This window comes from Pezoporus flaviventris, unplaced genomic scaffold (genome assembly GCF_033815535.1).
Source record: "Pezoporus flaviventris isolate CSIRO_AGI_PZ_B2104156 unplaced genomic scaffold, CSIRO_AGI_Pfla_v1 ptg000020l, whole genome shotgun sequence".
NCBI classification, from domain to species: Eukaryota; Metazoa; Chordata; class Aves; order Psittaciformes; family Psittacidae; genus Pezoporus; species Pezoporus flaviventris.
In genome coordinates this window covers 3,020,820-3,031,767 of record NW_026892568.1, presented here as the reverse complement: position 1 = coordinate 3,031,767, position 10,948 = coordinate 3,020,820, and the positions used below count along the sequence as shown (strand labels likewise).

General features: G+C 42.2%; 1 protein-coding gene across 1 annotated transcript; it reads right to left on the bottom strand.

The window, feature by feature from the left end:
* Window positions 1–351: 351 nt before the first annotated feature.
* UTP6 (UTP6 small subunit processome component) lies at window positions 352–9,771 on the bottom strand. Its single transcript, XM_061455362.1, has 19 exons — window positions 9,618–9,771; window positions 9,428–9,512; window positions 8,816–8,857; window positions 8,636–8,728; window positions 7,963–8,010; window positions 7,069–7,132; window positions 6,413–6,531; window positions 5,739–5,816; window positions 5,285–5,366; window positions 4,727–4,808; window positions 3,924–4,105; window positions 3,230–3,309; window positions 2,463–2,540; window positions 2,114–2,293; window positions 1,947–2,027; window positions 1,654–1,763; window positions 1,501–1,567; window positions 1,139–1,211; window positions 352–595 (listed from the first exon to the last, which is right to left on the bottom strand). The coding sequence occupies exons 1-19, from the start codon at window positions 9,707–9,709 to the stop codon at window positions 438–440; spliced, it is 1,794 nt and encodes a 597-aa protein (XP_061311346.1). The 5' UTR covers window positions 9,710–9,771; the 3' UTR covers window positions 352–437.
* Window positions 9,772–10,948: the final 1,177 nt, after the last annotated feature.

The following is a 10,948-nucleotide window of genomic DNA, read 5'->3' as shown; positions in this document are numbered from 1 at the left end:
CGCTGTGATTTTAGAGATCACTTCTCGAGTGTTCCACTTCCCATTATTCAACTAAGTAAGATACAAAGATCTCCCACAGGTGCAGTTTCCGTGGGTTTGGGTTGGACTTTTCTGCACATTAAGCTTTGCAATGTAAAATCTGATGCATTGTGACTGTTCCATCTGAAGGTTTAGGCAGGAGGAAGAGTTTGCTCTCTGAACTCTCAATGAAGAACACCCTCAGAGGCACCTTTGTTTTCTCCTCTAAGTGTGCACTTGAACTTGCCCCTGGCAAAAGCAACACCAGAAACAACTGCAATGGGACAGATTATTTTTTCACATGTGTAAGAATGTAAAGTTGCATTTTAATGAGATCCTGGAACATATTTATTTTTGTACAAAGTCGTTAAAAAAATGTACACTGTCATGGTGTAGCTATTCATAATGTTTCATAATTTTCATAAATGTCCAGTTTGCAGTAAAGTATATTTGGAGACAAAGTCTTCCACCAGGTCCCCCTGCAACATCTTCATAGCTCGCCAGTGAATGCTCCCACAGTTTTCTGGTTTGCCTTGGGGATGATTTAACTCCTCTTTGATATAATCCAGCCAGAGATCTTTAATAGAAAAAGAAGTTCTGGTTATGTTTTGATTGGTATGAACAAACATACCAAACCTGACCTAGAAACGTTCTGTAAGTGTCCTTGATGTTAATGCAATGAGGTTTACTTTGGGAAACTACAGCCCCCTGCCCATGAGGACCAAAGCCTGGGTCCTATTTTCAGTGCAACAGTAATGTCTTAAAAATAATGCTGCAATAACTGTTTACTTTCTTAAAAGGAATACTGCAGAAATCTTGATTAGAAAAACACAGCCCCATAGTGTTTGCAAACCCAAACTCAAGGTGATATCATCTCCCTGCCAGCCAGAGTCAAAACTGTTTGGTTAGTTCTGCTGAAGCCATCCCCACTGTGAACAGCAACCCTGGGCTGAAAGTGAAGGGTCACTGCAGAGTGTCATTCTCTTAATGGCACAGAAGTGATAGGCTCCACTCTGCACAGCATTAATCACAAGGGCAGAACAAGCAGCTAACTTTTGAAATGAACGGAAATAAAAGCAGCAGCATGGAATGAATAAATAAATAAATAAAACCCCCTTACCAGAACCTGTTGAACCAAACTCTCTCAAGGCACGTTCATAGTATTCTCTCAGATGGAGCATTTTGCAGGATTCCTAACAAAGGAAGGTTTTAAAAGGCCATTTATTTTGTACAGAAGTGAATCTGCAGCTTGATTAGACTCATACAAAGAAAAAGAGTCACGGTAATTACACGCGCACACGCACACTGCCAAAGATTAGTTACCATGGAACTTGGCTTTGTGTTCAATGCTATGAATCAACTTCAGAAGACAAATATGAACTGATCACAAACTAATGACATGACTCAAGCACTCCTATTTCCTATTTAAATCCAACATCAGACACGTATTTTACAAGTACAAGCCATTAATTAGATACTTACTTGCTCCTTTTCTATTTGGATCATCTTCTTGAAGAAGCCAAGTGAAAATGGCCGATTTTCACACAGGCTGAAGTAGAAACACAAGTAATTTTAGAATTCAAGCCTTTTAACACCTGCGCTAGAACATTCAGGTTTGAAGATTTTATTTGTCACCTGGTAAAGACTTTTTTCACTTTCTTATAACCGCCATTTCTGTAAGTCCAGTCAAGATACATTTCTTTCATAGTGGCAGATTCTGCAGGAGTTGTGGCCTGTAAGGATCTCTGCAAGTTTAAAAGGAAAAAAAGCTACAATTAAAAGGCTTATAAGCCTATGTCCAGCTGTTTTTTGGTAACATACATAGCTTTTAGTTGAAATTCTATAATTTGTTATGTGTTCCATCCACACCCATTGTTCCCAATTATTTACACACTGACATAAAAAGTAGACTTCTGTTAGCTAAGTACCTGATAGAGGGCTTCTGTGTCCTCCTTGCTGTTTGTGCCTTCACTCCATTCCACCCAGAGGGTCCATAATGGCAAAGCACCCTGAAAGGTAAGCAGGAGGGGAATCACGTATCAGAGGTTTCTGGCTCAAGACTAATACATGGCAAGTCAATAAAACCAGCACAGACCTGAGATTTCATGTGCTTAACAGCTTCTTCAAAACACTGGGTCACATCGTCACACTTCAGCTGGATCAGCACCTGCAGCCTCATCTGCCAAGTTTCCACTGACTGGCTGAAGCGCTTAGTTGCAGCTGCTGCCACCTCTGTGGCCTTCTCAAACTGGCTGGACTCCAGTAGTAGTTGAACCTATAACCCAGCAGATACAGCTGATCACCACAAGACATTTTCAATACCTTGTTAAAAAGCAAGGTCTTGAATGCAATACTGCCCACCCTTCTATCTATTCAACATGGTAAAGACAGGGATGTAAGCAATGCAGGACAATCTCACAAGCTATTTTTCTGTCTACTCTTACCCACTGCTTATAGAGAGCTTCTGACAGCAAACTGGACTCGTGGGCTTTGTTGAACACACTCAGTGTCCTCTCCAGCCTCTAGAACCAACAGAGAAGAAAACAAAGTAAACATAGATGATTCCTGCATACACCAGATCCCAGCATTACAAGAAGCCCAGCAGATTTTATGTATCAACACATCACTGAAATACAGTAAGTTATATATCTAATGCTTTAGGTATCTGCATACATTCTAAGATAAGGGGGATGTCTGAGCATTTGAATTACATCTCTTCCTTAAGGAGTGAAAGAACAACATAGCAATGTTCTTTTACCGTATTAAAAGGGAACCAAACTGCCCAAGATCATTAGTTAATGCACTGAGTCACACAAAAGCACTGATGTGTAATTAAGGCGCTCACATGCCAGCACCTAACTTAGCTTGGACTCATTTGCAGGAGTCCTTTTAATTCATCCTCTTCTCTGAACAACACAGATTCACAGGACTTTCAGCGAACACGGACACATTTGCACTCTTAACTTTCACCCAAAGAGGTCACTGTACTTTACTGACAAGGCCGGTTTATATCAGGTTATTCATGTTCAGGCAGGCCACATGTGAGCCTGACAATAGAAGTGAACCCCTCCGATGGGGACTAAATGCTTTTTAATGATGGCCACGGGTATTTCTGATAAAATGTCAAAATACCTCTGCTTTGTCTGACAGATTACAGAAGTCAGTCAAAATAGGGATGATCTGTTACTATAATGTCCTAATAAGCTATTACCTTTTGCTTTAATCCTTGACTGTTGGTTTTTCTGTTGTATCTCTCTAAGCAAAAAGTGATGTAGCATTTCCACATCTCCTCTGGAAAATCAAAGACATAATGTTACACTTTACAGAATCACAAGAGTAAGCACAAGTATTTATCTAAAAGGAATACAGAGAATCCAAGCACTAAGTGTTAATGCCAACTTTTATAATACAACATTTTAAAAGAGAGACCCCACATCCAAAACATGAACATTTTTAAATGGCTTCCTAGTGTAAGCTGCAGACAGTAACTCCTTCTAAAGAGCTGAGGCTTCAGCACATGGCTGTCACAACTGATGCTCAGTGCACCCTTTGCCTGTAGTTCTCAATGCATCTCTGCAAGAGAGAGGACGCTCACAGGCAGCTGAGAAAAATCCTTCTTTGTCTGCCTGACTTTAGGGCCAGAAGTATTATCAGAGGAATGGAGCCCCTCTCCTGTGAGAAGCTGAGGCTTGGGGCTGTCAGCCTGGAGAAGAGAAGGCTCTGGGGACAACCTGTTGCAGTCTTTCGGTACTTAAAGCTTATAAGAAAGATGGGGACAGACTTTTTAGCAGGTCCTGTTGCAACAGGACAAGGGGTAATGGTTTTAAACTAAAGGAGGGCAGATTCAGTATAGAGTACACTCAAGTAACAGGAAAACATGTTAAAATGCAGTCAGAACTTCTCACCTGTTGGCACTGCTCCCACTGCCTCTTCAAAGACTGCAGAGCACCGTTCCTCTCTCTGGGTCATTTCAGTTATTTTCATCTGTTTTGTGGTTTGTTTTGTGGATTGCTTGGATTCCATCTCCAGCTCACGACGGGCCATGTAGTCCCATGTAAGAGGATCATCAGCATACCTGGTCTGCAAACTAAACACACCTTGTCTGTAACAGCCCTCAACCACCATTCTTCTTTTGCTTAGAGGGGCTGTTGTATTTGTATAGAAATGTCTTTGATTTCTAAGTAACCAAATGCCAGAGGAAAAAAACATTTTAGCTTCCCATAAGAGACAGACAAAATATAAGCCTATTTTGGGGTATTATTTAATATGGATGTTCTCCAGTAATAGAATGAACTGGACAGGAAGCTTTTGAGAGAGATCTTTCAAGAGAGGAACAAGTGGAGATACTGAAGATGCAGGAGAACCACAAAGTACACTAGGAAAATCCACAGTTCCTGCAGTCAATTCACCGAAAAGGACTGCAGTAGTTATTCAGTGACAACTATATTTTATCTAAGTTTTTCTTAGCAGCTTCTCAAAGCCCTTCTGAAGTTATACACAAGCATCCTTTTCTAACAAGCCTGCTTGCCTCATGTTTTGTTTTTGTTAAAGCATTTCCTAGAGGCCTTAACATTCTATTTCTCTAAAGGAACAGCTTTCAGTTGTTAACCTGTCAACCCATTATCAATTGGAGGAGTTATGAGAAGTGTTTCTTAAAAAAACAAACAAAATGAAATAAAAATACCCACAGTACAAAGCCAAACCTCACCTTTCCAGGATTTCTTTTTGCAAATCTTGGGTAAAATCAAAGAGCTTTGCAATGGAAAGCACAGCCAGATGGAACTCAGCACCTGCATTTCAAGAGGAACAACAAAAAAATGGTATCAAATTATTATTATTATTCCATAGAATTATGAAATTTTACCAAGCCTGGTTAATTTAAATAACCTGGTTTATTTTTAGTCTGAATTCTTACTTCTTTGTCGTAAGTGCTGATTAGTTGTGATCTAATGTGCAGTAAACAACAAAGCAAAAAAGGTGTAATTCTGAACTGCCCTCCCCTTGGTGTTTTTAAACAAACAAGTTTGGAGGCTCTAAGCCCAGCATCTATGTCACTTCAGCCCAAAAGCCTGCAGAAAAGCTTTGAAAATCAGACCTATCAGCACTGTTAATTTATATCTTGGCATTATCTAGGTTCTGCTGAAGAAACAGGATATTTGAAAATGTATCTTAGTGCGTACACTGGAGCTAAGTCTATCTGTATGACCCACTAGAGAGCTGAGTTAAAGGTGACAATTTTCCTAATGAATAAGAAACATTAAATCACCTTTAATTTTCTCAGCAGCATCCCTGAAGATTATGCGAGCCATTTCCCCATTGAGAATCTCTTCAGGATAACTGAATTCCCCCTGTAATATCAAGCATAACATCATTGAAAAAATTGGTTTCCTCTCAGTTACCATTTTTGCAAACATGGAAAAAACATCAGAAGATATTAATGTTTTTCTTGATCTAATTTGCATAACTGTGAAGAAGTACAAGATAGTACATTTAACTATTCTCTTTCAGAAATTACTAATAACTTTCCAACTGTGGAATGTAACAAAAGACTTTATAAGTGTAAAGAAAAATCACTGTATGAAGTATTTGAGCTGAGCATCAGCAAATACTTAAAACGCTTAACAAAGGCACAATACAGGAACAAAAGCTTTCCTTGAGCTGTTGTCAAAGAAGCCATTAATACGGATTCCTTAGAACTGCACATTCACCTGTGAACCTACCAAGTTCATCTTTGCTTGTTCAAATACTTTCTTTTCCTTCCTCTGTTTTTCAGCATTCATCAGCTCCATTCTGAAATACTGCAAGAGAGAGAATAAAGTCAAATGATTGGGGGGTGGTAATAAATCATAAACCATCTGAGCCTAAAAATGGGGTAAAGCAGACTCTGAGGAGCTACAAATCAGACTTTGTCAACACCCCACATATGTCCGAGAGCCCCAGTTTTTGAAGGTCTGTGCATCTACGTATCTGCCCTACAGATTTACTCTGAAATTTCCCACATGCAGAAACTAACACTTTTTAGTCATTCTTTAAACCTTAATTTCCCCCCAGAAACCCCCACGTTCCCTAGCAAAGGCTGGGGATGGCAGATCTAATCTAGAGAACTCCTAGCAGACCTTACAGCACTTTAAGAATGGAATTTGACACATTTATCTTTAAGCAGTGTAAGCCCCTCACTTTGCATACATAAACACAGGATTTGCTAAACTAAAAATTGGTACCAGTACAAAGTTTGGGGTTAGTTGCTTTGGTTTATCCTTTTTTTTTTTTGACAACATTCCCAAGTGATGAGGGAACAAGTTTTTTCCAGTTTTCTCAGAATGATCTCAGATATGCTGGACTCACTTGCCCTGATTAATCAAACAACTGGTTGTAGAGGAAAACCAGAACTCACCTCTTGGTAAAGCTTTGGGCACTCTGGGTGGAAGCGCAGAGCACGAAGGAACAAGTGCCTTGCACTTTCTGATGAGAGTCGTGTCTCCATTTCCCATTTTGCTGCCATAATCCACAGTGCTGCAATAGGTAATACAAATTAATTCATTCTAAGGCAAAGCAAGTGGCTGGTCATGAGAACCTCTTTTGAAGCTGCTCTCCAGCTTGGTTTTGTTTGATGCACCCACCCCATAAGCTTCGCTACAGACTAAGACTGATTACCTCCTATGTAAAACCAAGTTAAAGGACAGATCTAAGCAGCGAGGCAGATACAGGAAGTTTACTCTTGAATAGCTACAGATCCAGTGATTTATAATGATGTCTTCAAAACCCAAAAAGCAATCTTGAGTATTCAGCATCTCCCACCTCCAAAATATTTAGCTAGACCTCAGTCTAGCTGGGAAATGGTCATTCAGACCTTGAAGCCTCCTACTTCACATCCCTTTTTGATTGCTCAGTACAACACCTATCAGAGCCCTTTTCTCTGAAACTGCAGCAAGGCAAAGAAAGCAGAGCAGGAAGTTTTACCCTAGCAGCTTTAACTAAGCCCTGTAAGAATTTAAACCAGCACCATACCATCTATATTGAGACATTTATACAGCACTTGTTTCATTTTACCTGGTTTATTGGGGTGAATGGCCAGCAGGGAAGAGAACACCTTACTAAGCTCATGTTTTGCATTCTGTAAAAGAAGTTTTGTTTTACTCACTCTAGTACCATCCAACCACCAGCACCAAAGTTTCATTATGAAAGGTTACAAGTTGTAATGCAACTGTACTGGAAAAGACACTTCTCCGCCACTTTATCTTCAGTAGCAAGTTTCTCATTTTTGTTCAATACTGGCCAGCTTTCAAATGTTACCAGGCTTGATCAGCACAGTTAACTCAAACCTTTATCAACTACATAGCCAACACCAATGTGCCCTAAGCCACAAACATACAGTCTCACTGACTAGTTTTGAGGTAAAAGACTGCACTTCTTACTTTGGCCGCTTGGCATTACTCTGACAGGGTCACCTTCTTCAGCACAGGACAGACAATGACAAAATGTTAATCATAACCTGAAGACTTGCACAGGTAAGTTTACAAAGTACTGAATTGCGAGAATTATACTTTTCAGCATATAAGAAATGTAAGAAATGTTTGGAACAAAATCACAATTCGTGGACAGGTGACCCAGTCATTCCAGCAAAGGTATATCCAATAGTAAAGGTATATCCAAATACAAATCCAATATTCAGCTTCTCCCAAGCCAAACAGTATTCCAGATTCAATGCACTCAGCTTCACCCCTGTCACCTGCAAGCATGTTTCATACTAATTCATTCCAAGTCAAATTCTACACTTACACCAGTGAAAAACCCAGGCAGCTCCAACACTACTGTCAAAATTATTTCAGTATTACAGCATGTGGCAGTAAAGTCTGTACCCCTGTCATGTAATTCAAGTTCCAGGCACCTGATTAAGAACCAGTCCAGCACTTCACAGATAAAATCAGCATTTTGAAAACTCACCCACTGTTTGCAAAATGCAACATGTGAAAGCCAAAGCTGGATATCTTCCTGTTGGAAATGCAAGGGGGAGAGAATCAACCTTACAATAAGGCAAGCACAAAATCAGTTGCACATTGACAAGCAAACAATATGCCCTTGGTCTGATGACTTGGCGTACAGACAGAAGAAATTCTGAATGTCAAATCCCTTTTTTTCCCCACAGATCTTCAAATTCCTCCAGAACATCCCAAGCAAACAACCTCCTCATCTCAAAACACTGCCTCTAAGCCTCTCCAATCAAATCTATGTTACACTGAGCCCAATACAGAGCTCACTGTAACATGTCCTGAGACACACATGTATCAAGACAAGCTTTTCCTGAAGCAGCTGAAAGTTTTTCCTCATTCTGTTTCTAGTCCTTACAAGCAGACAGACCAAACTCACACTGCAGTACGTGCTCTAGACAGTTGAGAAATAATGACTTGGGAATGATAAAATTTTGTTTATATATGAAAAATGTTTATCCCAAACAAATTATCTCCTTCTAGGGCACTGCGAACTGTAAGACCAAACATCCACTTAGCTTTTCTGCTACATTCTATACTACTGCAAATATTGGTGGCAATAACAAGGTAATCGTTTTACACACCAAAAAGGCATTTTTCAATCTATCAATACAAATAAACAAACTTACTTTCCATTTTCCTGTAGCACGCTTGAAGAGGCAATGGACTCTGTGCAGAATAGAGTTCTCAATTTCATCCTTCTTAAACGGATACCCAATGCGCTAGGAGGCAAAATGGAAATATTAGTTTTACTGCAATAGCAAATTTCACATAAAGGATTTTGCACAGTGAATAACTGACAAACTTACTGCTCTTCGCTTCTTGATCAGCTCCAGCAGATTAACTTCATACTAGAATGGGGAGGAAAAAACCCAAACATTTAAAAGCAAATGAGGAAATGCATGAGAATAAGCAAAAAACTACAGATCAAGATTTTTATAGCTAATCAAGTGGGCAATAAAATTCCATCCAGGAAAGCTAAAGTTACAAGTTTTTGGCCAGATCACTACATTTCTAAGGCTGACTGAAACTGAGTACTTCTACTGTGCATGGCATTTCTGACTTGAGCTATTAGCATCTCATACTCCTCGAGTCACAATGCACAAGCCAAACTTGTAACACTTCAAGAAATTAATTACACTGAACTGCAATCTGCACATCACATCAGGGAACTGGGATTTCTGCATCCCTGCAGAGAAAAGAAACTATAGGGAAAGGCCACAATAAGAAAGAGTCCCTCGTCCCAAACTGGCTGCGCTGCATACTCTAGTGTGTCCTGATTAAGAGCCTGTGCTAATAAACGACTTCCAAGGCAACACCAGGGCCCCGTTTCCTACGTGGGTAACTGCAAGACCCCTTCACTTCTAACTGAGCTGGATCTCCACGGCGGGTTCGCACGCCCCGCTATCAGCAAAGCCTACCTGAATGTAACTAATGAAGTCCTCTTTCCGCAGCGCTCGCCGCTGTATCTTGTACTCCAGAGCCGAGGCCTTCCTCAGGACGGCCCTGCGGGAAGGGGCCATCAGCGAACGCATCCAGCCCGGCCGCCCCGCCAGCGCTCGCTACCGTTCCCCGTGCAGGCGGTGGTGGTGCCGCCGCCTTCCAGCTCACCTGATCTCCTTCCGCGTGAAGAGCCCGACCCGCTCCAGCTGTTCCAGCTCCGGGATGCGGTCCTCCAGCCGCTGCTCCACACGCTCCGCCATGGCTCCGGCACCACCCGGGCCTCACGCGTGCGCCCACACCGCCACCACTGCCGGCCTTCCGGGGCGGGCCCGCGCCGCTCTGCCGCCCCCTGCTGGCTGCGCCGGCCTTTCGCCGGGTCCAGGTCCGGGCGGTGAGCAGCGTGTGTGGTGTCGGCCCCAACTGAGGCGGGCACATGGCTTCGGGTGGGATCCCTACCGGGATAAACCGCTCCTCCAGGCTCCACGGGACTTTAATTCTGGGATTAACAACAACATTGAGTCCAGAGGAGGCCACAAAGATGCTCCGAGGGCTGGAATACCTCTGCTATGGAGACAAGCTGAGAAAAGCAAGCTCTGGGAGAACTTAGAGCAGCTTCCAGTGCCTAAAGGGGCTGATAACAAGCTGGAGAAGGGCTTTTGACAGGGGCATCTAGGGACAGGACAAGGGGGAATGGCTTTAAAATGACAGAGGGGAGAGTGAGATCAGACATCAGGATGATGTTCCTGTGGTGAGGATCGCTCCCTCACAGAGGAAGGGGCAGCAGCTGTTTCTCAGACAGCAAGCACATGGGCAAGAGGACTTCTGGCGTGGCATTTTTTGTATCTAAGAGCCAAAAAAGCTGTGGGTGATCCTTCCCTTTTCTGATAGTAAAATGGCTTCAAGCATGGTGCTGAGGACAGAGCGAGAACGTGAGCAACTGACTTCTGTTAAACACCCGTAAGACAAAACATAAGAACAACCAAGAATAGTCGTCATTTTTTTTCACCTGCCATGACTTGGATTCATAATGGTTCTTGTCAACATTAGGCACCAATTAAAACACAAGTGAATTCTTAGTGGGAGAGGTTTAGCAGCTTTTCACTCTGACAGGAAACAGTTGACACTGTTTTCCAAGAAGTGATTGAACAGGAAATGGAGAGTCACCATCCAGCCACAAGACCAAGAGCTGCAGTCTGCTGCGTCCAGAGCATGGTGGCTGGAGCAGGTCTGAACCACAGCTGCCTGGAGCAGAGGGACCCCTTAACCACTGTGCAGGAACAACAGCAGTTCCCAATGCCACTGTCCACCGTGGAGGCTTCCATGTCCTACACTGCACTGCCATAACCCGTGGGTCTGCACATCACAATGCTAGCCTGTCGCCTTTATATACTATCCATTTACTACCAACTTTATACACTTAGAATATTCACACTAGAATTGGCAAAACTCAGTGCCCCAGAGCCATCCCTGCAGCAGAAGGAGGAACTCCCCACAGTAAG